The following is a 27,959-nucleotide window of genomic DNA, read 5'->3' on the forward strand; positions in this document are numbered from 1 at the left end:
GAGGAAAAGAATACACAGACATGAGAAAGCATGGTTACAGGGATAAAATGCAGTGATCACTGGAAAGCCTTGAAGTAGTGAAAAAGAAAAGATAGATATCCTTTGATATAATATATATAAAAGATATATATATATATATCATTATATATATATGAAATACAGAATACTGAAGAAAAAGATGGAGAACGGACATCTATGAGGGAAAAATGTGGAGACCACAGCCCAGGATCGAACCTGCACATGAGGCTAGAAAGAGAGATTAACATCTATGGAGCAAAAAAGAAAACAAAAAGGTCAAAAAAAAAAAAAATGTTTTCTAGGAAAAAAACTCAGTCTAAACATGGAGAGTGTGAATCACATCACAAGGAGCCCTAAGAACAGGGACCACCATCGCTCCAACCACCATGAACAGCAACAACCCAGAGAAGGAAACGGACTGGTGAGAAGTTCATCCTTCATTGATGACAATGATGACGTCGCCCCAAAGTGGGTTGTTCGCAAGAAATAAACGATAGGATGGCCACGAGCTTCTTGACATTAAGACCCCAAAATAATGGAGTAGAAATCATTGGACTTTAAAAGAGGCCAAAATTCAAGAATTCAGCACCTAAATCAAGTTGTTTGTGTCAAGAGAAATATTCTCAGACTTAACATACTCAGATGTAGGGTTGAGGTAAACTTCCTGGGGACAAAAAAAAAAAAAAGGAGATTTTGGAAATTTTATGTCAGAACAGATATATATTAATTTTTAAAAAAGAAACAGAAAATGAGGTAAATATGACAGGGGATAAGCACTGAAATCAGATAAATGTAAAGGCAAAATAATTGTTTCAAAATGGTCATAAAACTGATAATATTCTTTAAAACTGAAAATAATGAAAATTATAAAAATAAAAGGAGGGGAAGTACATTTATAATTACCATATATTGAAATTAACAAAGACTAGAAAAGAGAAAGGGGGTAAACATTTAATTTCTCATCTTCCATAAAAAAGGACTGTTATTAATTTGTAACTGATGTTAGAGATAAATTCACCAAACCTTTTCGGACATTACTAGAAAAAGGGAAAGGAGGATATCTGCCTCCCAAACAACTGCGAGAATATTTAAAGGAAAAAAAAAACAACCTTTGTGCACAGCAAAGGAAACTATCCATAAAAGGAAAAGGCAACCGATCAAATGGGAGAAAATATTTGCAAATCGTATATCTGATAAGGGGTTAATATTCCAAAATATAAAAAGAACTCATGCAACTCAACAGCAAAAACCCAAACAATCCAATTCAAACATGGGCAGAGGATATTAATAGGTATTTTTTTTTCAAAGAAGACCTACAGATGGCCAACAAGTACATGAAAAGTTGCTCAACATCACTAATTGTCAGGGGAATGCAAATCAAAAGCACAGTGAATCAGCACCTCACACCTGCTAGCATGGCTATTACCAACAAAATAACAAGTGTTGGTGAGGATGTGGAGCAAAGGGACCTTCATGCACTGTTAGTTGGCTTGTAAATGGTGCAGCCACTATGGAAAACAGTATGGAGGTTCCTCGAAAAATTTAAAGAAAGATAGATAGATAGATTCATTCATTCATTCATTCATCTGAGAGAGAGAGTGAGAGTGAGAGATCCCAAGCAGGGGGAGCAGCAGGCAGAGGGAGAGGGAGAAGCAGATTCCTCGCTGAGCAGGGAGCCCGATGTGGGGCTCGATCCCAGGACCCTGGGATCATGACCTGAGCTGAAGGCAGACGCTTGATGGACTGAGCCACCCAGGCGCCCCTCCTTGAAAAATTTAAATAGAGCTACCATATGATTCAGCAATCCCACGTCTGGGTATTTATCTGAAGAAAATGAAAACACTAACTTGAAGAGATATATGCACCTCCGTGTTCACTGCAGCATTATGTAGAACAGTCAAGACATGGAAACAACCCAAATGTCCACCCAAATGGATGAATGGATAAAGAAAATGTGGTATGTATGTGTGGATGGATGGATGGATGGACGGATAGACAGATAGGTAGGTAGACAGATAGACAGACAGACAGACAGATCAATCTATCCAGATAACAGACTGGTGGTGGTTGCCAAAGGTGGGGGATGGGGAGCTGGGTGAAATGGGTAAAGGTGGTTAAAGGTACACACTTTCAGTTATAAAATAAATAAGTCATGGGGATACAATGTACAGCATGATAACTATTGTTAATAATACTGTATTACATAATTTAAAGTTTCTATGGGAGTAGATTTAAAAAGTTCTGATCACAAGAAAATAAAATTATAACTATGTATGGTGATGGATGTTAACTGGATCTATTGCCGTCATCATTTCACAATATATACAAATATTGAATCATTATGTTGTACATGTGAAACTAATATAATGTTGTATGCCAGATATACCTCAATTTAAAAAACCCATTGTAGTTTAAAAAGACAAATAATACACATGGAAACCAGCATAACACAAAATGACAGAATTAAGACCCAACATAAAAGTTCTGAAATAAATGATAGGTTAAGCTTGCCCATAAAAAGGCTCTCAGAATAATTAAAAATTAAAACAGCATGGCATATGTTGTGTAAAAATTTCTCACAGAAAGGGCACCGGACTATGTTCCTGGAAGAAGCTGTATAATGGTGAATGTCCCCCAATGACCGCACTTAACAATAAATGTTACCCAAACATGGGCAAAAAGGTTATGTGGCAAAAATTAACAGAAAGCAAAAGTATAACTCAAAAGCATCTAAAGAACGTTTACATTGATAAAAGATAAAAGCTACTATGAGGGCAGACAGAGCATAGAAAATCGAAATAAAAATTGTTGGAAGTAAACCAAGGAAGCATGGCAACAGCAGTGGGAGAATTCAACACATCAAAGTAACTTATCTCAGATAAAATAACCAAAAATACAGATGGAGGAGATACAGGTAATATGAAGATAACTTCTATGCATATATGAAAGCCTTATACCACAGACACGATACCTTCATAAAAGCGCATATTCTCGGTTACAAAGAAAATCCTCCCAAATAGCAGGTCACGTTTACTTTCCACAATGTAATAAAAATAGAAAATTTTAATGTAAACTTAAAATTCCAGCGACTTGGAAATTATAAAACACTTTCCTAAAAAATCTGCAGAGAAGCAGAGGGAATGAAAATATACGATAAAATATTGTAAAGCAAACAGTGAAACAAGAAAACAACTAAAAGATGAAAGACGTTACTAACGCTCTTCTCAGTGGCAAATTTCCTGTCTTAGTTGCCTTAATTATTAAATAATAAAAAATTAAAATAAAGCAAGTAGTCTACTGAAGCTGCTGGAAATGACAATAAGCAAAACAGAAAAAAAGCACAGGAAAATAAAACAAACCCCAAAATGCAGAATTAAAACTAAAGGAAAGGATGGGCACCTAGTGGCTCAGTAAGTTGAGCATCTGACTTCTGCTCAGGTCATGATCTCAGGGTCCTGGGATCGAGCCCCACATCAGGCTCTCTGCTCAGCAGGGAGTCTGCTTGTTTCCCTCTCCTTCTACGCCTCCTGCTGCTTATGCTCTCTCTCTCTCAAATAAATAAATAAAACCCTAAAAAACAACAACAACAACTAAAGGAAAAGAAGAATGAATCGCCATATCAGTGGAAGATCCCCTCATCATTCCCTGGTCCAAAATTCAGGCAGAGTGCCATACTCCAAAGTCCCAGGGACCAAGCTAGTCTATCAAAAGGGGGCAGGCATGTGTAAGACAGTAAGGAACGGTGGAGACTGTGGGATTTGCCCTGCCTAGAGTAGACAGCTACTCAAGTCCACCAAATTATTATAGTGAAGGAGTTCAGGTCTAATCTTGTTAAATTCTCCAAGATTTTAAGAGAAGAGAGAAGTGCATGTTTTTAATATGAGATTTTCTGCTTTATAAAATGAGGTGTGAGCCCAATAAAACAGGGCTGTAAGCTGCATTTGGCTGGAAAGGCTGCAAGTATGCAACTTCCAATTTAGACTACTTACTTGGGCTTGAATCCATTTCAATAATGTATTATTTTCCAGAAAAAATCTCCATTCCATGTAGATGTTCAAATGTATTTTTACAAAACTGTATTAAGTATTCTTTTTTAAATCTCTCATATTTTTTTCATTTCCAGTTTATTTTAGTGGCAGCTCTATTTAATTCTCCATTAAATATGCTATATTTGTCAATTTATTGCATTTTTTCCCAAGAGTCTTGGAATTATTCATTAAATTGAAAGGTTTTTGGTTTTTAATTTTTAGATTCCAAGTGGGAGGGATCCTTATTCAAACTTTTATTAATTTCTGGTTTATTGCATTACAGCCAAAGGATGTGCGTCCTTTGGAATTTAGTTAGGTGGTCTTGTGGTCTAATACCTAGCTAAGTTTTGTTAATGTTCAAGAATTGCTCAAAAAAGAAGGATATTCACTTTTTTGGAGCACAAAATTTATATTACACAGACACACCTACACATACTCATATACACACATATTCAATGTCATTCAAATTGTTACTTAGTTTTATCTACTTGATCATTCCGAAAGGATTGTGTAAAATCTCCATGACAATCATTTCTGCCCCTATTTATAGAATTTCTAGAAGTTTTCCCTGAGATAAATATTTTACAATAAATGTAACACTCTGATAAAAAAGAAAAAGAAAAGCCCCAAGTCCTTAGATCATCGTGAGTGTTGCTCAGCAAATAATTTCCAGTTCAATCCCTTCTGGGCATGTAGTTGGATTCTACTTCCCCAAACCCCTTGATATTAGGCACAACCATGTGACTTGCTTTAGCTAAGAAGAAAGTGAACAGAAGTGACCAAAAACTTCAGGAATCGCTATGTGGTCCACTTGGTCTCTTTCCCTTACTACAGCTATCCTAGAAACAGACAGAAGCCTCCCTCGGCCGGGACTCTTGAGTGAGGATGACAAAGAGGAAACACCCAACCAACTCACAATGGACATATCCCATGAGTGATAACTTTTATTTTGTGACATGAAGCCATTGGTATTTGGGGGATTTATTTATTATGGCCACATAAATTAGCCTCTCCTTACTGAAACAGATTCCACTCCTGCCCCCCAAAAACAGGCAATCCTCAAAAGGAAAAACCCAATCAACCTATGAAAAAATATATCATCTCACGAGATAGAACAAAAAGAGTAAAATGAACCGCCATTTTTCATCAATCATATAAGCAATGACTTGTTAAATAATACTCTACACTGGTCAGGGTGTCCTGAGACAGGCTCTCTCACGTATTCATTTTGGTAAACCTAGCCTGAGAGAAATGTTATTTATGTATGAAGGACTGTAAGCAGGTTCTTGTGCTCCAGATAATACTCTTGCTTCTAGGAGTCCAGCATGGTTTCTGTTTTCATGATACAGTGTGGGGTACCAGGAGCAAACCACCAGGAGCAAACTACAAAAAAGTGGTTTGCTTGTCACTGTTCTTTAAGAATAGAAGTGTTGGGGCGCCTGGGTGGCTCAGTCGTTAAGCGTCTGCCTTCGGCTCAGGTCATGATTCCAGGGTCCTGGGATCGAGCCCCGCATCGGGCTCCCTGCTCCTTGGGAAGCCTGCTTCTCCCTCTCCCACTCCCCCTGCTTGTGTTCCCTCTCTGGCTGTCTTTCTCTCTGTCAAATAAATAAAAAAATCTTTAAAAAAAAAAAAAAGAATAGAAGTGTTGACCTTCTTGCCAGTGAAAAATGGGATACTGGTATCCTTGGCATGACTGGCATCATAATTAATTGTCACCTGTGGTTTCTTTTGGATAAAATAATTATCAAAAGCAAGGTTTCTAAAGACCCATGTAGCTCCAATGTTTGACCTTTACTTTAGCAACAATGACTACAAGGACTTGGGGGGGTGGATGGTTGCTTCTGAGTGCCCTTGAAAGAAAAAACAAGGGGCGCCTGGATGGCTCAGTCGGTTAAACACCTGCCTTCAGCTCAGGTCATGGTCCCAGGATCCTGGGATCGAGCCCAGTGTTGGGCTCCCTGCTCAGCAGAGAGTCTGCTTCTCCCTCGCCCCTTTCTCCCCACTCCTGCTTGTTCTATCTCCCTCATAAAGAAATAAAATCTTTAAAAAAAAGGAAGGGAGGATGGAAAGGAAGGAAAGAAGGAAGGAAGGAAAGAAGGAAGTAAAGAAGGAAGGAAGGAAGGAAGGACAGACAGACAGACAAGCTCAGGCCATGAAACTCTCAGCTCTGGTCACAGAGAACAAGGGTGTTTTCAGGTTGGCCCCAAATTATCACTCACTTCCTGTAACTGCAGGGAAGGCCCCAAGTTTAATTGTGTGGTCTGCAGGGTGGTAAGTTGAGGTCACAGACTCCCCAGATCTCTGATATAAAATTTAGCACACTGATTGGAAAGGTGTGGGACCGATGACTTGGAAGGGGGACTTCTGGGTGAACTCAGAAAACAGAATGCCCTAGTCTCCCTCACACCCTCTCTGATATCTCCCTGAGCTCAGCCAAGACCAGCTTGAAGACCTGGAAGAAACAGCTGAGGCAGCTTCTTTGAAAGGGGCTGCCTATTTTCAATATCTACTCCCACCACATTTTGCTGCCTTTACACCCATGATTATGATCAGATCAGGACATCCCAGGAGTTTCAAGTCTGCTATGGGAGAACGCAGAGAGGTGAGATGCTGCTAATTTCTATCAGTGTAACCCCAGGGGACAGGTGTAGCCATGGATTCCAGGGTGTTAAAACAAGGGAGAGAGAATATAATAACGGCTGAGGAGGCTCTTACTGAAATGGGTACCCACACCAGAAATTGTTTTTATTATGAACGCTGGCTTGAGTAGCTAGAAGTGGCTCAAACAGTTCGGTCTTAGCTGAAACTTGGGATTCAGTGTGGCCAACTGTCAATAAGATTAAGATGGTGGACTTTTCCTGGGTTAACACAGAAGGAATTGTTTCGGGAGATGGGAACGTTGGAGTAGATTTTTCATGAACATCCACCACCACTACATATCCCAAGAGGACCTAAATATGATTCCCCTCGTTAAAGCAATGAGAAACCCAAAGACACCATCTTTAATTCACAGACTTTGTTCTAGGGTCAGGCTTGACTCATGCAAGTGTAACCTGAGGAGTGGCTGGATTTTATCATCCAGCCAAAGGTGACAGCAGGAGACGATCTGGAGCAGGAATTGGTAACCAATATATTCACATATAGGTTTAAAATACCTAGGTGATATCATGACTCTCGAGTATGTGCATGTGTATGTGTGCTCTGTTCGGTCACTGCTTCAATGTCCTGTTGTCACCGTAAGTGACCTGTACCTACTAAAATCACAAAAAGAAGAATGTATCTACAAGATATGTAGTTAAGGGGGCAACCGGGGTGGCTCAGTCAGTTAAGCATCTGCCTTCAGCTCAGGTCATGATCCCAGGGTCCTGGGATTGAGCCCCACATCAGGCTCCCTGCTCATCGGGGAGCCTGCTTCTTCCTCTGCCTACATGGGCTCTGTCTCTCTATCAAATAAATAAATAAAATCTTTAAAAAATAAAAATAAAAAAAGATATATGGTTAAGATCTTAGATTCATATGGCTCTTACTAGCAGCGTGAACTGGGCAAGTAATGTGAAACCTCTGTAGTTCATTTTTCTCACCTACGAAATGAGAATCAGACTACTCAGTACTTACGGCTGATATGAGGACAAATAAGTTAATAAATAAAGTGCCTGAACAGAGTGTGGCCCATGGTGAAGACTCTGCACGTATTAGCGAGTATTACCGCTATTCTACTGTTACTGGGGGCATGGTGAGCATGACATAAATGTTGGTCATTGTTATCATCACCCAGTTAAGACTTAGCACAGCAAGATCAAAGTAAATTCAGCAATAATTCACTAACACAGAGTGAAATGTATATTAGTTTAATGCTATTTATGCTTATTCACAAATGCAAATATTTGGATACATCCCTGTAACTGACCTCCAACAGGACTTGGGCTTTGTGAATTTCAAATCCCTGCACATTGAGTTTCTGGGAGGAGACTAGGGAGGGGCTGCACTCTGTGAAGAGATCCTCAAATGAGGAAACATGGTTGGGTTGGCTTCCTCCTTTTCAAAGTGTGCCCTAGACTAGCACTCCTCAAATTTCCCCATGTCTATGAACCACCTGGGACTTTTGTTAAAATGCAGGCTCAGACAATGTCCACAATAGCCAAACTGTGGAAAGAGCCAAGATGTCCATCAACAGATGAATGGATAAAGAAGATGTGGTATATATATACAATGGAATATTATGCAGCCATCAAAAGGAATGAGATCTTGCCATTTGCAACGACGTGGATGGAACTGGAGGGTATTATGTTGAGCGAAATAAGTCAATCAGAGACAGACATGTACCATATGACCTCACTGATACGAGGAATTCTTAATCTCAGGAAACAAACTGAGGGTTGCTGGAGTGGGGGGTGGGGTGGGAGGGATGGGGTGACTGGGTGATGGACACTGGGGAGGGTATGTGTTCTGGTAAGCGCTGTGAATTGTGCAAGACTGTTGAATCTCAGATCTGTACCTCTGAAACAAATAATGCAATATATGTTAAGAAAGAAAAAAAGAAGAAGAAGAATGTAGCAGGAGGGGAAGAATGAAGGGGGGGAAATCGGAGGGGGAGAAGAACCATGAGAGACGATGGACTCTGAAAAACAAACTGAGGGTTCTAGAGGGGAGGGGGGTGGGAGGATGGGTTAGCCTGGTGATGGGTATTGAGGAGGGCATGTTCTGCATGGAGCACTGGGTGTTATGCACAAACAATGAATCATGGAACACTACGTCAAAAACTAATGATGTAATGTATGGGGATTAACATAACAATAAAAAAATTTAAAAAAAAATGCAGGCTCAGATTTATTTGGTCCTGGGATCAAGTCCCGCATCCGGCTCCCTGCTCAGTGGGGAGTCTGCTTCTCTCTCTCTCCCTCTGCTGCTCCCCCTGCTTGTGCTCTCTCTCTCTCGCTCTCTGACAAATAAATAAAATCTTAAAAAAAAAAATGCAGGCTCAGAATCAGCAGGTCTGGGGTGGATTTTAACCAAACTCTGAGGTGATGCATTTTGAGCAAACTCCGAGGTGATGCCTATTCTGCAGGTCCCAGAGATGGAGGAGGGAGAAAGCTGGGGCATCTATGTAGGTGTGAGCTCTGTCTGGGAGGGCCTCTTTGCTTTCAGGCAGGGCTGAATGACCACCGACTGTCCTCTTGCTTCATCAAATTCCCAAAGGAAAAGCTCCTTCTCTGCCTTACAGGCATTTACTTCTTACTCAGACCTTCTTGCTCATACAAATATCCACAGGCTTGAAGACTTCTCTCAAGCTTTAGATTTTTCTTTCAGCCAAAGGTCCCCCGGTTACATCAATGGACACACTGCTGTCCGTAACTTGATGAGATTGTTACAGGATTCATGCTTCCAGGCCCCACCCTGTGGTTTCTGATTCTACTGCTCTGGTTTTTTTTGTTTTAAGCACACCCCCTGGGTGTGGTCCGACGTGCACCAGGTTTGGGACCCTCTGCTTATGGCCCCAACAGCTTGCACCTCATACCAGGCGTTTCCATTCGTGCAGCTTGTGGACAAGCATCTTCCCTCACACACGGGAAAGAAGCCTGCATCCCAGCTCCCAAAACAGACCAATGGCTGTCCCAGAGCCTCCCAACCAGGACCCGGATGTGGACGAATGTGGGGCAGAAGTGAGCGCTCCTCTGAATTAAGCTGGTACTTTTTGTCTTCTAGGAGGTCACGAATGATAACAGAGAGGTCCCAGTCGGGATGCATCAGCAAAGGATATCCCTATAATGAACAGGTGGCTGACAGCCCGGACATTGCTAACTCTCCCATGTGTCTCTGGCCCCAGTTTTGTTCTTTGCGGTTCAGTGGCTGGTCTCAAAACGAGCCAAAAGTGAATCTTGCCGAACATGGAAACGAGCAAGTTCACACACAGCGGCCGCCAGATAAATCCTTTTAAAAATCGAACTAAACGGAGTCCAACTCACTCTCGACACGGAGGTGGGCCTGAAAACAAACCATGAACCTGTTCAGAGGCAGGAAGTCATTTAGAAACCCCACATTTGCTAGAATCTCACAAGATTCTGCACCTTTGAGGGGCAGAAAGGAATTTGAAGAGGAAGAAGGCAGGATCTGCCTTTGTTTCAATGAGGGACGTCTGCTGGGTAAGTGCGGGAGCCCTGAGGGGCGCTTGTAGGGGGAGAGGACAGCATGAGCACCTGCCACTGGGGCCCTCGCAAAAGCCACGAGCTGCTGAGAATGTCTCCTGGTTTGAGTGTTTTGGGAAACTATTTGCAAAGCTAGCTGCATTCATTCCAGATGGCGACAGTGGTGTGGTTGGTGAAACTATTAAAAGCTGGAAAGCAGTCAAAAATAGCTGTTGGGTCTTGAAGTTCCCAAGGTCTTATTCCCCAGTGAAGGAGGCTGGAAGCGCTGGGGGGCCCCGGGGTTGCTGTGGGAAACACAGAGGTGAGGGGAGCGGACGGGACGTGGCAGAGCCCACAGTCCTTTGCAAGCAGCCTTTCTCAACCCACTTCTCTGAAAGATGTCAGCTTCGCAGACACTTTTTTGGGTGGCTATTTTATCCATTCTTCCAAGGATCGTACCTAACTAGGACCGCGATGCATTGGAGTAAAGTCAATTCCTGACGAGCCTGATGGAGAAGGCTGCGGGTTTCCAGATTCTGGGCTGAAGGTGAGATCCTGGCAAAAAGCACCCAGGAAAGGTGAATCCCGGCTCCCTCCTGGTGCTAGGGCATAAGTCACCTCAGCTGCAGAGGCTGGAAAGGGGAGAAGAACCGCGAGCACCAGGGGGTGTGCCATTGAGTTAAAAGTTACAAGAAAGAACCTTTGCCGCCAAGGGCCAAAGAGGAAGCAATGGGCATCGGGCACAAATTCTGGTTTTCTGTTTATTTAACTCAGAGCAGATCTGCCCATCAGCGCACGTGTGTTTGTGTGTGTGCACGCACGAGCACACACACACACACACACATGCATACAGAGTTCCAGCACTTAAGGCAAATTGGCCACAGGCCAAGAGAGCAATCCCAGACCCTACAGCCTGCCTCACACTGTGTCCTCTGGAAAACCAGCTCCACACACAGACTGGAACTGTCTGGCTCCTGCAGGCTCCGTGTCCAGGAAATCCCGCCGAGCTCCCTAATCCAGGCAGGTTACTATTACATGCTTAGGCAGCAAGGCACCCCACTCCCAAGGAACCACCTAATGAAAGCCTCATGTGTCAACTTCAGTTGCACAGACAAACTCAGCCTATATCCCTCGTGCCAAAGGGATGACCTCACCGTCGGGCAAACTGGCAGGGACCCCAGAAAGAGAAGGTCGGTGTGTGGGCCAGACCTGCTCCTAATCACAGCCAGCTGGGGTGGACAGAGGCACTGCTCCATCTCCCGCTGTCCCCGGGACACCAGGGTCTGCGAGCCCGGAGGCACCATCAGCCTACGGCTAAGAATCCCAAGCTCCAGCCCAAACACCCCATTTTTTGAGCAGTGTCCCCATAAAAATGTCTGCCATTCCACAAATTTCATGCCAAAGAATAGCTTAATTCAGGAAGGCCAAATCTCCGTGGAGAACCCCCAGTTACAGAAGCTAGAAAGGAAGGATATAATTAGGACCTATTTTTTTTTTTAACAGAAGCTCAAAAGGCCCATTAAGCAAAGGACATGAGACACAGTCCATCCATATCCAGAATGCAGTACCCCAGAAATCCCACTTACCAGCCTCATTCACAGAACTCTTAAATACACACATTTCAGCCTCGGACTGGGCATCTTTCACTTAGTTCTTTAACACTTAGGCAATTAATAAACTGCTGGAGCAATTCCTTCTACGTACATCACTGCTCTGTCTTCATGTTGCTGCATTAAATCTTTTGTAAGCAACAAAACAAAACCTCAAAGAAGCTGCGCTTCAAAACTAAAGAAACGTGTTTTGACCTGATTTCATCACCATGAAGCAGCTGATGACCTCAGCTTTTTTTTTTTTTTTTAAACCCGAGCTTTTGTTAAAGGAACGAATAGAAGTTCTCTACAAGAGAACTGCTTAGTCCTTTTAAGTTCTGGTAATTTCTGCCTTTGGCATTGGTAGCTGAGTATGTAAGTTGTAAATAAATGGGCAAAACTTGGAAGCTCTTAAACTGAATCCCATATGGAACTCTGCCCAAGTCCCGATGGGTCCCTTGCACACCCGGGACACACAAGATCCCCTGGGCCTCCAAGACCTCATGGACTCAGGGAGGATTTGCAACAATGTAAAAACTCCCTGTGAGCTGAGACCCAAGGAGTGAATAAGCAAAGAAGTAGGATGGACTTTGATGAAGACCCTTCAATTTCAGAGGAGTAACTCACCCACAATAGGGCTGGCTCCTTTTTATTAAATGTTGCTAATTCCATTTGCTTGTAGTCCATTCCACTAGGTTTTGTTACAGGAGTTGTGGGCAGAGAATCAAAAGCACAGAATCTTCGTTCCAAAAACGGAAGTGTAGCTTAAGATTTCTATTATTTTAAGGAGGAAACTTTTTCTGGAAATGTATCTCCGAAATGATGATGGGGGGTCAGTGGAAAACAGATTTTGCTATATGATTTGCGCTTTTCTCTAGCTTTTCAGAAATATCTAAAGCAAGCAGCTAAATATAAAGCAAGGTCAAATCAGTCCTGCAAAGACATGGTGAGTCACAATCAATCAGAGTTGTAAGGACAAGGCTGGGGCTGCTTATACCACTGAACACCCCTGATGAAACATCCCTTTCCTGAACCAGAAAATAAATGTCCACAGCTGCACTTGGTGGCTGGTGCTGGAGTTCATTCACCATATGGTCACCCTTATTATCATCCTTCCAGCAATTCCAGCGAGATAACAGGAGAGAGCTGGTTCTTCCAATCAGCTGCAGGCCAAGCAAACATCTCCCTACCACAGTCTTTTCCTCCAAGGGACTTCCTGACCCCATGTTCTGCTTCCTGTTTTTTCCTTGTATACTTCATGTTCTACCTGAGAGTCCCAATGCTCACCACTCTGGACCCCCTGAGGCCTGGGATTGAGCTGCTTTTCAGAGGGGGTGAGTGTGTGTTGGAAAAAAAAAAAAAAGAAGAAGAAGGCTTTTTCTTGGACCTTCAGCCAAGGCAGAATCTAAATGTCAGGCGGGTCACAACTGGTTTGGGATAGCCTCAGGGTTTTGGAACAGGAAAGAACCTTAAAGATGTCATGTGTCACTTTTTAGAACTTTTAAAATACAGTGAAACCCTTTTCCCCAGTGAGGTTGTATATAGAAACCCAGTAAGTGAAAAAGAGAGAAAAGAAACTGTTATTATACCCATACAATGGCATATGATTTGGCCATAAAAAAAAAAGTACAAATACATGCTATAATGTGGATAAACCTTGCAAACATTATGCTAAGTAAAAACAGCCAGTCACAAAGGACCACACATTGTAGGATTCCATCTTATATGAAATGTCCAGAGAGAGCAAATCCACAGAAACAGAAAGTAGATTAGTGGTTGCCTAGGGCTTGGGGGATAGAGGGATGCGAGGTGGCAGCTGAAAGGTCGCGTTTCTTTTTGGAGTGGTGACAATGCTCTAAAATTGATTACGGTGTGGTTACCCCAATCTGTGAATCCACTAAACGCCATTGAATCACACCGTTTAAATGGGTGAGTTTTATGGCATGTGCACTCTATCTCCGTAAAGCTATTTAACAGAGAGGGAGGAGAGGAGGAAAGATCTCTGGTGGCTGTTCCAGCAGCCAGACCGCCTCCCTCACCCTGTTCCCTCCGGTGGCCCCAGAACCACCTTTGCAGGCCCCAGGGACCGCACGGAGTGTTGTTGGAACAATCTTGGTCTAGCCCTCAAATGTAAACCAAGACATGACCCCAAGCCTTTTGACCCCAAGTGCAAGGCCCTTTAAAGCCAAGGTCTCACTGATGAGCCGGGGCTCATCCTGGGGGACACGTTGTGCGCCCGGGGCTCACCGTCCATGTCCAGGCGCTGCATGATGATGGCCAGCTCCACCTCACTCGGCATGTACCCCAAAGAACGCATGGCCATTCCTAGCTCCTGCTTGGAGATGAAGCCATTCCCATCTCGGTCCAGAACCCGAAAGGCCTCTCGGATCTCTACAAGGGGAAAGCAAACAAAGTCCGATGGTCACATGGCTTGGTCTGTTGCATTGAAATTACCAGTGATCCTCTACTGAACACTCCTAACGGCCTTACAAATACTAATATGTCAGAACCCTTTAATCAGATAAAAGAGCGGCCAAAAGAGGGACAAAAGAAAGAAAGGGGAATGAAAAACAAGGAAAGGAAGAGAAGGGGTAAAGGAAAAAAGAAAACTAGCCCCAAGCATCCTTAAAACACCACGGTCGCCGCACAATTCGACGGTGGTCCCAGCGGAGACCTGTGTTCGCTGAGGACACTTCCTGGGCAGGAACGAGCAGGTTAGGTTTCAGCCTTGGGGACAGCTCTGCCCCTTAACCCGGGCACTTCGTTTGCAGAGACAAGAACAAGATTCCCCTCTGCAGGCTCGTGTATCAGCCCCCTGCTGCAGGTGGAGCTGGGCAGAAGGCTTTTTTTAACCCCGTAGGAAGACAGGAGTTACTATCCTGCTGTTTTTATTTCATCCTCTAATTTACAGCTATTTTACGGCTATAAACAACCTCAGATCAATAAGAGTGTCATAAAAGCCCAAAAAAGGCATCTTTAATCACATTCTCTCCAGGCCAGCAGAGGATCTGATATCAACAAGGCCATCCCACTCAGCAGGTGATCGCCCATCCTCTGACCCCAGCCTGAGTTGTTCTGCATTTGGCCCAGAACCCCTCCCTCCAGAGCCCCCGTGGCCTGTCGGTCCTGGGTTGGCTGAGCATTAACACATCACACCGCCACGAGGCATGGCGTGGAGAATTCGAGATCAGAGTCTGAAAATGACAGGTTCATCAATGGTGTCTGAGCACCAGACTTGGCTAGCTTTGACTTTTCATCGATAAACCCAGTGCAAGCAGGTATGGTTGCTGCCAACATTCATCACGCTATTCGGCAAGAATTGGCTGTCCGGGATGCCTGGGTGGCTCAGTCGGTCAAGCAGCTGCCTTTGGCCCCGGGTCATGGTCCCAGGGTCCTGGAATCAAGCCCCACATCGGGCTCCTTGCTCAGCAGGAAGCCTGCTTCTCCCTCTCTCTCCCTCTGCTTGTGTTCCCTCTGTCAAATAAATAAAATCTTAAAAAAAAAAAAAAAAAAAAAGAATCGGCTGTCCGTACCTAAGGAGCACGGAAGTAAGTACATCAGAGAACCAACAACATGTTACCCATGGGCGCCACCGTTCTCCTCCAGAGCCCTACACTCCAGTCGGGAAGGAAAGACCCATGAGGAAACTGACAGGAACTCTTGAAACTAAGCCAAGACACTGGCCCTAACCCGTTTACCTACTGCTTCTCGAAATAGCTGACTATGCTCCTGGGCAACACCTGGAACCACACCCTTACCCAAACAAGCTCTGGCGCCTTCCCATTTGTACGAATTTCCCCGGGGCTGTTGCAACAAATCACTACAAACATTGCGGCTGAAAACAACAGAAATTTCTTTTATTTTTTTTAAGATGTTATTTGTTTGATGGAGAGAGAGAGAGAGCACAAGCAGGGGGAGCAGCAGAGGGAGAGGGAGAAGCAGAACCCCTGTGGAGCAGGGAGCCCAACATGGGGCTCGATCCCAGATCATGACCTGAGCCCAAGGCAGACACGTAACCGACTGAGCCATCCAGGCGCCCATCAACAGAAATTTCTTCTCTCACAATCTGGAAGCCGAGGTACGAAATCAGGATCACTGGACCAAAATCAAGGTGGGGACAGGGCTGTGCTCTCCTAGGGCAGAATCTGTCCCTTGCCTCTTCCAGCTTTGGGTGGCTGCCGGCATTCCTTGGTTTGTGGCCAGGTCCCTCCAATCCCTGCCTCTGTGGCCACATCACCTTTTCCTCTTTTTTTTTAATAAAGATTTTATTTATTTGATAGAGAGAGAGAGAGAGCACAAGCAGGGGGAGTGGCAGGCAGAGGGAGAGAGAGAAGCAGGCTTCCCACCGAGCAAGGAGCCTGATGCGGGGCTCGATCCCAGGACCCTGGGATCAGGACCCGAGCTTCAGGCAGATGCCTAACTGACTGAGCCACCCAGGCACCCCCCTTTTCCTCTTCTGTCTGTGATCTTCCTCTGCCTTCCACTTCTAAGGACACTTGTGATGGCATTTAGGACCCACCCAGATAACCCAGGATAAGCTCCCCATCTCAAGACCCTCAGCTTAACATCTGCAAAAGCCTTTTTTGTTTTTTTCCCAAGGAAATATTCACAAGTTCCAAGGTTGAGGACCTGATACCTCTGGGGCCCGATTTTCAGACTGCTGCCCTCTTCCATCCCAGGATTTCCACCTGGAATGCCTTGCCTTCCTCTTTAGCTGCCCAAATCCTGTCGGTCCTTCAAGGCTGAGTCAGGAACTGTGGGTTCCACAAAAATGTCTTTGCCCACCATGGCCAGCGTCTCTCCCTCTCTGCTCCTGTTCAGTGGTTCGTTCGTTCCTTTCTCATGACGTCAGCCCATCCCATCTAAAGACACGATGGTTGGTGCAGAAATCATACATCTCTTGTATGTATCATTGTATGTATCTTGTATGTATCTTACATGTATCAGAAATCCCCTCTTCATACACTTAATTCATCTTTGTATTCCCACTGACACTTTGAAGGAGGCATTACACAGACCACTGTTCAATGGATGATGGGTCTCACTAGGTAGGGCTCGTGTATTAGTAGCAAATTCACTATCAATACTAATTCTGCACGTTCAGTGCTTTCTGAGAATAAGTGTGGGCTCCAGCAGACAGAAGACCAGCCTGTGAGCTGGGACCCTAGGCTCCTGGCCAGGCGCATTAGCTAATTAGGTCCGCAGCCAAACCCTGAGGCCTCAGATTGTTCATGTGTAAAATGAGCTGGGTTGGCCACGAGGATCCCTAAGGTCCTTCCAGACCTTTTCTGGGGATCTGTGGACATTGTTAAAGTGTTTAAGAGAAGAACAGGAAGCCTGTGTTCTCTTTCATACCCTATTAATCTACTGTTCAAACACCCCTCTTTTTTCCATTGAGGATAAAGAAAAAATTTCAGTCTGGTCCAAATCCTGAATCAAGGGGTTTGTCTGCACTTTTAGGCTTTTCTCGCCCATGAAACATGCCCAAGATGCCCTCAGGCAGACATATGTTTTCCTACCAAGTCCCAGGTGGCCCGGAAAGAGCTTAGAGTCACTGCTCAGCGCGAGGTCATGGCACACAACACTCAAGGACAGTGGGGCGGAGACCACGGCCTCACATGGCCTGAGCCCAGATGCCGAGGGCAGAAGGATGCAGATGTAGGGTCTCCCGAGGTGGGAGTCAGCCCACAAGGAAGTCATTCTGGCCCTGCCCTACACCTGGGGCAGGCTTCTCCCTCAGCCTCGATGGCCCCCATCTGAAAAACGGGTTGGGTTGGCTCTCCTTCTAGCCTCTCTAATGGGCCTCTACTTCAGAGCTGGCATATACCGTGCAATAGCAGGAAATGTCAGATGACGACAGGGGCCTGGCCTGGAGTCAAAGAAGAGGCCAGGGTCTTAGGTGGGCCACCTGGATGACCGGCTGCACGCTGAGCTCGGCCCCTTGTCCTCCTTTCCCGAGGCACATCTGCACTCGCCGTCCCTCTGACTCAATCCCGAGCTCCCTGGCTGTTTCGATCACTCCGACAGGGCAATTCCCTTCTGTTGACAGGGTGACAGGGTCTGGCCTCATTCCTGTGATCCCCCTGCATATGCCCTAGATCTCACAAATGAACAAGGCTGTATCCTTACACGGGACACCCTGGAGAGGCCTGATCGAGGATGTGTGTGAACTTGGCCTAGAAATAAAGGCCCTGATGGGTGTGCCTCGCGACCCCCACCTCACTGCCCGGGCTACTCCTAGAGCCACCTCACCCTTGGGCTGCAGGAGTCAGACGGAGGCCACCGCAGAGCTGGCCTGCTGGGAAGGGACATGATCCCTTGAGGCTTCACACCCCCATAGTTTGCCGTCTGCAGTAAGTAAGCAGGCCACCCTGCTCCAGCCCAAAACAGCACAGCACAGGTACAAACCAGCTCAGAGTTCTGTTTCTGTGGCCTCCAGGTAAGTGGGACAAAGCTGCACTTCTCTGTTTGCCCAGAATTTCTGCTCCTGGCTCCCAAGTAGAGAGAGAGAGAGAAAGAGAGAGAGAGTGTGTGTGTGTGTGTGTGTGTGTGTGTGTGTGTGTGCAGACAAAGCTCACTAACTTCATTTTCTTTCAAAATAACAGAGAGGGAGGAAAAAAAGTACAAAACTAGAAATCCATAATAGGAGCCTCTGGAGATTTAATCTTTCCAGGGTAGGGAAAGCCCAGGCAAATGAGAAGCTTATTAGAAGGAAATGGGTCTTGCAGCCGGAGACATGTGATGTGTGCCTCGTTTTATTTTTATTTTTAATAGCAGAACAGGGTGTGAGAAATATGCCCATAAAACCAGCAGAGACACAGAAGCAAGCCGGCTCCCCCTGCCTATGGCTACAGGCAGCCTGCTGGCAACACGGAGGGGCCCTGGCCACTCTCCACATCCTTGGGAAGTGAGGACCACAGATCAGGCTTCAGGAACAACCCCGTAATGTGGTGTGCTTTTCGCTGGAATTTATCCCCTCTCCGGGCTGAAGTCCCCGGTGCTTCAGAGTTATATAAGCGTGCTGTGCTTTCGGTCTTTAAGTTAGTTTCATGCTCATATCAGACACCAGCATGGCAATTCGCCCACCGGCAAGAGGCCTTTGCAGATTCCAGAAGGGGCCACGGTGATGGCGATGAGAGCCCGGCCAACCACAATTTTATGGACTATGAAAGGTGGCGTCATACGACACACCTTCTGGCAGAAGGAAGCCACTCTCTGCATATGGGAACTCCCAGAACAAAGTCTGCATTGCCACAGGGATCTGCACCTCTCCTCCCTGATATTCTGGAGCCAAGCAAGGTCTGGACTAGAAATCAAGCTGCTCTAGAGCCCAAGAGATTTACTTCTCGTTACACCAGCAAGCGTGTCTTCTTAAAACCATCAGAGACACCACTTGTACCACCCACCTGCATCCCAACCCAGTGCCCCCTAAGAACCAGGCTTCAGTTCCATGACGCCCCCCCCCCCCCCCGGGACATGGCCAATTCGGGCAGGAACAACGGCAGAGGCACGGCCATCATACAGAACAGACTCATCAGGCAGGCCGCCCCAATAAAGTGTGCATCAGATGAAAACCAGACACCAGCCAGAGTCAATATTCATTGGCTAATGAATTCGCTGGCCTTGAAGAATTGGCTGAAATTCACGGCGCTAATTTGCAAACTCCGAATCGGTAATGAAGAGCAACAGTTTTTCCTACCTCAACCCCTGTTAGATGCGAAATCTGTCTAGTCTCCACGGAAATGTGTCTTTAGGAAGAACGTGGGCTTTAAGCACAAGAAGCGATAGCTCTATTAATGAGCAAGATGCGTTTTGTTGATACACATCATTGAGAAATGGCAAAACTGGAGACATGCGATTCAGCAAGGTAATTATTGAATACCCACATAAGTGCACCAGAAAACACAAGATAGGAACCTCAAGGTCTTTATTCAGAGGAATTAATAGGACAGGGACTGAGTCAATGACAAAAGAAATCTAGAAGAATCTCCATCTGCTCTGTGAAAGACAAATGAATATTTAGAGATGATTAATACAGCCGTTCATTCACTGAAGAGTTGCTATTTACTTACTGCATGCCATATGCCGTGCTAGAACAGTTAGGTAGCAAAAGAAACTTTCCAAGATATAAGAAGCTTATATTCTAGTTGGAGAGACAGAGAGGTGATGGGATAGTCATAGCAGAGAATGACAAGAGCAATCTACAAGCCTACAGAAAACCCATGGATATCCTTCCATATGAGAGAGCCAACTCTTGTGACAGGGTCACACCAGAATCTTCTGACATTGAGAGATGAGGGGAAGAAGCGCACGAGCGCAAAGGGCCCCGGGGCCATCCAAGCGGTACCCTGCAGACCACGCGTTGGCAAATAATGGCCCATGGCCAAATCTGGCCCGCCACCTGCTTTGAAAATAAAGTGTTTCTGGAACGCATCATTTACACGCTGTCTATGTCTGCTGCCTACTGGGTAGTGCTCTGGTACTACACAAATAAAACTGAGAAGTTGTGACAGGGATGGTTTGGCCCCCAAGGCCTGAAACAGTCCACTTTGGCCTTTTATAGTTAGTTTGTAAACTCCTACTGCAGGCCACGGAGCCCTCAGTGGTTATAAATTTAAAAAAAAAAAAAAAGAAAGGATCAGATTTTTTTTTTAAGATTTTATGTATTTATTTGAGAGAGAGAGAGAGAACACAAGTGGTGGGGAGCACCAGAGGGAGAAGGACAAGGAGACTCCATGCTGAACACAGAGCCCAATGCGGGGCTCGATCCCAAGACCCTGAGATCATGACCTGAGCCCAAATCAAGAGTTGGACGCTTAACCAACTGAGCCACCCAGGAGCCCCAGGATCAGATTGATTTTTGAAACTGAGGGATCTGGCACCCGGGTGGCTGAGAGGTGAGAAGCAGAGCCCTCACTGGGAGGCCTCACCACAGAGTCTACAAGAAGATGAGAAGCCTGAGCTTGGCAACGTGGAGTTGCTAGCAGGGTCCGAGGGACTTTTGTAGGTGGTCAGCCGGGAGGGCTCAGGTGTCCGGGGTTTAGGAGAGGGGGCTTTGAGGATGATGCTGGGGTTTCTAGTTGGCCTGATGGGGTTGAGGGCTGATGGCATTAACTGAGAGAGAATTCAGGAGGAAGCACGTGTTTTCAGAGTGGGAAGGGAAGGGGCGTTTCGGCCACACGGAGTACAGGGCAAGGAGAGATACCCGGGCGGCCGGGTTTGGTGAGCATTTGGAAATAAGGGACTAGCTATCGCTGACTAGTAATACTGAGTATACAACCAGAATGGAAAATGGGAACAGAATGACCATAATTGCATATAAAACGCTGGTTCAATCCCAGTGCGGGTTTTAGTGTGAACGAGTTCCAATTTAATTCTACTCAATCAGTCCGCAAATACAACTAGTTGTTTTCAATAATTAGGGAACACAGGGGCGAGGGTTCCAACAGCCAGGGAGGGGTTCAGGGTCCCCAAGGAGGACCTTTGTGCCGGGAGGAGGCGGGGTCAGAAGTGTTCTGCATCGAGTAACACTGACTGGGGACGGGTCAGGCGGATGGGGCAGGGTGGGGCTCGGCACTGCTCTGTATAGCGCGCTTTATTAAGCTGGATTTTTCTTCTTGGTACTGTCTTCAAAGGGCTAAAGGAGCCTCACTCCTAGGTTATTTGCTGTTTGAGGTGTGACTGCATCCATTTCAACAAGTGCTCGTTCATTGGGCTGCTTCCACAGATTCAGATGGTAATGAACGCTACAGTGGAACACAACAGAGTCACAGTTAAGAGGGGTCCCAACCCTGGAGGCATTTCTGTATTTCTTTGTTCATTTATCTGTTTAAGTGGAGTCGTGTTTCGCAAAGGAGACTTAAAGGACGGAAGGTTTACCTGAGAAAAAAAGAGGATGCACAGGAGAGAGGAGAGAGAAGCCAAAATAGAAAACACCCGGAAATACACAGGGAGGAGGTGTGTTGCCTACTGACGTGTTAGGATTTCAAATCCATGTCTTGCAAGCTTGTTTGGGGCAAAGCTGTTTGTGCTTTGAATTTGTTTTGAATGACTCGTTTTGATGAAACTGTTTTGAAGTTGAATATTAGGACCTTCTTATCCAACTCTTGCACCTGAAGCTGAGAGGACCATTGCGCCCTGGACACCATAGTAATGGCAATGGCGTCCATCACATGATGGACCAAGAGGTGCGACCCATTACCTGAGAGTATTTGGTCTGGGCGAGGCTGCTCTTTGCTGATCTATATAGCTTTCCAAAGATCTTGAGACACTTGCTGCTGCCGTGGCCAGGCTACTCTCGGTTAGCGGTGGTGTTTAAACCGTGCCGCAGTCTCAAGAAGAGAAGGGACCTCTGTTCCTGCCTTGGTGGGGTTTCTCCCCGTAGGCAGTGGGGCAAGCCACGTAGCAGCCCCTGGAGTAATAACCTTCAGAGCAGCCTACCTTGCCGCCAACACAGGTACCGTCACCTGCTAGCTATGTGCCCCAGCAGTGAATGATACCCAACTTTTCGTTGGAAGGACGGACCCTACTGAGAACCAACTCATAGAAAGGTACACCTCCAACTAAATTTGGGCTTTATTTCTTTCATCTCCCCTTTGCCTGAACAATAGCATAATTAATCTATCACTAGCTTGAAGTATGTTATTTCTTTACCGGGTCATTAGGAGACATATGCTTTGTTGGCTTATGAAATATTATTATTATAAATTATAATTCCCACAGTGAACCTGATTAAATAAATTATTGGCAAAGGCGATCTCAGCCTCTGAGCATAATTTGTCCTGAACAAAGCAAGGTGAGCCTTAGGAGAGCCTGGAAGGAGGCTGAGAATCATAGTCAATGCGACAAAGAGGGCCTTCCAGCAGGGGCATGGCAGGAGCAAGGGGGCAGAAGTGATGCACTCTTTGGGTCCAGGTTCCTGGTTGCAGGCAACAACTGCTGTTAGCGGCACCTGCAAAAGGATATGGCTGGCAATGATCACCATCCCTCCCAGACAGCATCATTGCCTCTGTGATCTAAGGCTAGAATCCGGAGTTGAGCACTGAGGCCCTAGACTTGCCCTGAGTCACTGGTAAACCCTGGGAGCAGACAAGAGGCAGTGTTGAAAAACATCGAAGGCCCAACACTCAAGGCTGGTGGGCCAGTGATGCGCTGCTCATACTGTGTATCTCAGGTTTCCCCATGCTCCTGGCCAATTTCATTACCTCATGACCCAAATGGCACCTTGAATTTAAAAGCAAAGCCAACTCCTTGACTAGCCAGCATTCAGAAAGAAAAGCATCTCAGTGACTTACTAAGTGGTGAAATTAGACAAAGACTCAGTATCCTAGGTCATGAAAAAATAATAATTTCTTTCCTAAAATTGGGTGGTACAAGGCAGTCAGGAAGTTAGGGGCATTTCAAAGGGTTTAAGAGCTAGGACAGAGTTTATCTGTCCCCAAATTTTATACTTGCACAGATAAAGCTGAATGGATTTCGGCATGCCAGGTTGCTTAAGCTGATGGAAAATTCCCCAACAGTACAAGAACAAAGAAAATTAGACCAGACACTAACAAGGAAAGCCCATCCCAGCCAGGGGCACCCCATGTTGAACAGAATGTTCTAGGCAGGGCTGAAAGGAAAATCATTAAAATTAGATGTGAATATGTATGAGGGTGAGAATGGCTGGAGGGTCTTTAGACAAAAAGACATTCTGAGTGAAGAGAGAGAGGAAGGGCAGTTTTCTGTCTTGAGAGGTTCTGGACCTGACCTCTGGGGTCAAAAGACCAGAGCTGGACCCGCCCAGAAATGGAACATTTCCCAGGTTACACATTAATGTATGCTTCTTATGAAAAATGCCCCCAAAATGTATAAGGAAAAAAAAATAATCTAATTCACCAGTCAGCAATAACCATGCTTAATATATTAGGGCATTTTATTCCAAACTCTTTACATACAAATATTCTTAATTAAATTTGGATCCTGCACTCTCTATAGCTTTATTTTTTTTTTTCCATTTAACACACAACCATTTCGATCTTCCATGTTGTTTATTAGTCTTTAAAACATCATTTCTGATGGCTACATAGTATCCCATATTATGCCTACAGCCCAACTGAGTTCCCCAAACTCCTAGTGTGGGACATTCAGGTCATTTCTACTTTTAAATAATGCTGCCATGGAAATCTTTGTAGGGAAATTTTCATGGGTTTTGATGATCCTTTCCTTAAGATGATATTCCAGGAATGGAATTCGTGGGTCACAGGGCAGGAACATTTTAAGGCACTTCATACATATTGCCAAGTTGCCCACTAGGACCCATTTCTACTCACTTCTGACACAACTGGCAGGGGTGGGGGGGTCCCACGCCAACTAATTCTCCAATTCTCTGGATACCAATCCAGCATCCAACGATTTCATCCAGCCGTGACAATAACTACTCACAGTTAGTGCAGACCCCACGGGTCAAGCCACCCGTACTTCTGACTGACCAGCGGCTCTAAAGTCTGGGGTTCCCACAAACCCACCTGGAATTTGATCATTTGCTAGAATGGCTCACAGAACTCAGGAAAGCTCTTTACTAACACTTCCTGGTTTGTTATAAGGGATGCAACTCGGGAACAGCCGAATGGAAGAGATGCCCAAGACAAGGTACGGAAGGGGCCCGAGCGGGCGTGGAGCTTCCATACCCTTTCTGGACACACAACCCTCCCAGCACCTCAATGTGTTCACCAGCCTGGAAGCTCTCTGAACCCTGTTATTCAGGGTTTTCATGGAGATTCCACAATGTGAGCATGGCTGATGTGATCACTGGCCACTGGTAATGGAACTCAATTCTCCAGCCCTCTCCCCTCCCTGGATGTTGGGGGCTGGGGCTAAAAGCTCCGACCCTCTCATCATACCTTGGTCTTTCTGGCAACCAGCCCCCATCCTGCAACTATCCAAGGACCCGAGCCACCAGTCATCTGGTTAGCCACTCCAGAGGTGTGGGAAGAAGAACCAGGGAAGAAGCTCAAATATCTATTTCCTATTTTATCACAATATCACACTCTCCAGAGGCAGGATCAGTTATCCCCATCCTCCATTTCACGCCGTTTTTATGCACAGAATCCCAATCTCCTATGAGATATACGTTTCATCCAGCTATCACTTAGAGAGGCTTTTGTTCCTGAAGTTCAAGATCCAGATGATTGTAAAGGGGGGCTTCAAGGGGAGGAAGACAATTCAGATATCATCTGAAAAGACCTGCAGGGTAGTCACAGACTTTGAGTAAACCCCACACTCAGCACAGGCCTGGCCCAAAGGAGGTGTCCAGGAACACGTGTGCGCACGTGTGTGTGCACACACACACACACACACAGGCCACTGACACAACAGAGCTGAGGCTCAGAGGGGAAGAGAGCTCCACTGACACGAGAAGAGTGGGGAGTGTGGGGAGAGCTGTGCTCCCGACCCCAGACTGGGACTGCTTCTGGGGCAGGATGCTGGGCAGTTTGTCCCAGGAGGAGACAGACCATCTCCCGTGGCCCAGGAGACCAAACAGCCTCACGGGGACAAGTCTGGTGCCTCCACACGAAAGGAGCCATTTCTCACACAGCAACAAGCACCTTCTCAGCGAGAAAGAGGCAAACCACCCAAGACAGAAAGTAGGCACCAGATCACTTGGCACGAAAGCAATATCGCAAGCAGCAAATTGAGTGGAATTTATCTGTGAACAACATGGTAATAATCAATACAATTAATTCTTCATTAAGTCATGCTGTTCCTTGTGCTATAAACCTTAATACCCTGAGATCAGAGAATAATTAACATCTGAGAAAACAAAACCATTTTGTGGATTTAGCGCCCATGTGGAGGCCAAAAGAACATGATCCAAGTTCCAGAAATAAACCAGAAGCAAAGTGGGTGGAGAGAAGGAGGCGACCTCTCAGGAGTGGCTCGCACCCCATCCCCTCCCCGGGGGTCTTAGGAATTCTCTTGAGAAGGAAAATCTCTTTTCGGATTATTCAGCTCAGCTCAATCCAACAAATATTTCTTGGGCACCTACTGTGTGTCAGGCACCATTCTAGGGGCTGGGGGCCATGTCCCAGGAAACCAAAGTAGAATAGCAAGTAGGACGTCCGCCTGGGAAGAGGTGGGGTCTGCACGGAACCCGCAGTGGGAAGGGAACGTGGAGGACGGCTTAGTGGCTGGAAGTCAGATTCTCTCTCCGACCCTTGCAGGCTATCATTCTAGACACCAAGTCTTTCCCCTTGACCTCTGTCATCTCTCCTAGGCTGGAAGCAGAAAATAATTTTATAATTGAAGACCAACATCTAAGCCCAAGAAAACACGAGGGGCTCTGATTGTTTTTCTTTTTTAATGAGGAAAAGATTATTATTGTTAAAGGCGATACAGCTTTGTTTTGATTCTGCTGGTTCATGCGGAGGGAAAAGGCTCTGTGCAGCCAGCACGCAGGGCTCAAGAAGAGCCAGGAGGGAGGACTGGGGTTGAATCTGGGGTGGGCTCTTCTGTGCGACCCACTACAGTAAGGGGAGTTTACTGAGCTCTAGGTTGCTCAGCACACCCATCCATCCTTAGATGACAAGGAAGGGAAGGGCGACCCAAACAAAGACAGCAAAAGGGCATGTCATGGGCACCTGCAGAGCAAAACCCTACAAAAGTTTCACGCTCCGTTATGAAAACTGATGCCTCATATCCTCTCCCTTGCCAGGGGAAGCCAGCAAGAGACACAGCCTTTTTATTCCAACCCACAGTATGAAATGCACTGCACATCATGACAGATGCATAATGCAGCTATCATACCCTTAGAAGGTGTGTGTGTGTATATATATCAGGTTGAACCATATAAAATTGCTTTTGTATAGGTAACAAATGGTCAAATATCAGCAATTTCTTCTGGTTCCAACCACCGTGTAATGGCTAACATTGATTATGTGCTCGGTCTATTCCAGGCGCTGCTCTAAGCACTCCTGGAATATTAGCTCATTTATTCCTCACAATAGCTCATGAGGAGGGTTCTGTCATTACCCTTCACCCCAGGCCACATGGTTGTGTCAGGACAGTGATCGGAACCCAGGCCTTCCGGTCCCAGCGTCTGCACTCCTAAACCTCATTTTCTACCTCTTCAAACACACACTTCCCAAAATGATACACACCCTTTTCTAGGTGGGACACGCTCTGGTATTTCCTATTCTATGTCTTTCTTCTTTTTGACGCACACCCCAGTTCACTCAACTGATCTCGCTATGCAGGAACAGTTCAGGACCCACACTTGGGGAAGCCCTGGACTATGCCTGTCTTGGCTTCCCCAGGACAGCCTCTGTCTTCTTATTACTCGCTGGTACTAACCGCGTCACCACATCAGACTCTCCCCCAGCAGCCTCCTGAGCTTGTCCTAGGATCTCTCTGTCGCCCCTGAATCGATGCCCTCCTCTATCACGGCTCCGGTGGTGGGATCGTCTTGTTTCCCACTTCTCCACTGAGCAATTAGCTCCCATTCACTGCCAGCGACACCGCACATGCTCCCCACCTCCGTACCACCGTCTACTCAACAACCACCTTCCTGGAGCCCCCAAGGGATGTCACCTTCTGGAAGAACAAAGAAAAGTCTTTGTTTTTGTAAACCCTATGGGCCCACCAATCTTAACACCTGACACCCGCGGATTGATAGCTTTAGTCCTTGCAGGCCTAAACCCCCCAGCTGCCTGCCCCTGCCATCCGCCCCATCTGGAAGAACCTCAGCCACACACTGGGAAGGACACAGAAGCAGGCAGCCTCCACTGGCCACAGGCATCCACCAGTCTTCCAGGCTGACCCCAGCAGCATAAGAGGTCAGCGACGGTCCCATGTGTTTACCTTGACTTCTCCACTCCTAACTCATTAATTTTGCAGCATCTTCGACCAAGGCAGGTCCCATGCCTAAAACAGGGTCCAGAAGACTCCTAGCTGCCCATGGCGGGGAGCACACTTTGCCTGGGGACCTCAGGCCCCGAAACAAAAATTCTCATAAAGTCATCTTCCAAATCATCCATGGCCCTGGGACTCAGGGCAAAATGACAAAGGGTGGGAGTTAGAGAAATTGGCTCTACTCCAGAAAATGATTCCCCTTCTGTTGTGTAATCTTTCAACTCTAACTCATCGAACCTGTCTTTCCTTTTCCCACATGCAAGGACACATAGAAACATGGCCCAAGTCTCGTTCCCGCCGGCCTCACAAATAGA

General features: G+C 45.9%; 1 protein-coding gene across 3 annotated transcripts in view; it reads right to left on the reverse strand.

The window, feature by feature from the left end:
• The window catches only part of CALN1 (calneuron 1), a 418,542-nt gene that overhangs the window by 231,359 nt on the left and 159,224 nt on the right, over positions 1 to 27,959 (reverse strand). For all 3 annotated transcript variants that reach the window (XM_078074520.1, XM_078074519.1, XM_078074517.1), the window contains exon 3: positions 14,005 to 14,148. In XM_078074520.1, the coding sequence (XP_077930646.1) occupies positions 14,005 to 14,148 (144 nt within the window). The remainder of the gene's footprint in view (positions 1 to 14,004; positions 14,149 to 27,959) is intronic.

This window comes from Halichoerus grypus, chromosome 6 (assembly GCF_964656455.1).
Source record: "Halichoerus grypus chromosome 6, mHalGry1.hap1.1, whole genome shotgun sequence".
Classification (NCBI taxonomy): Eukaryota; Metazoa; Chordata; class Mammalia; order Carnivora; family Phocidae; genus Halichoerus; species Halichoerus grypus.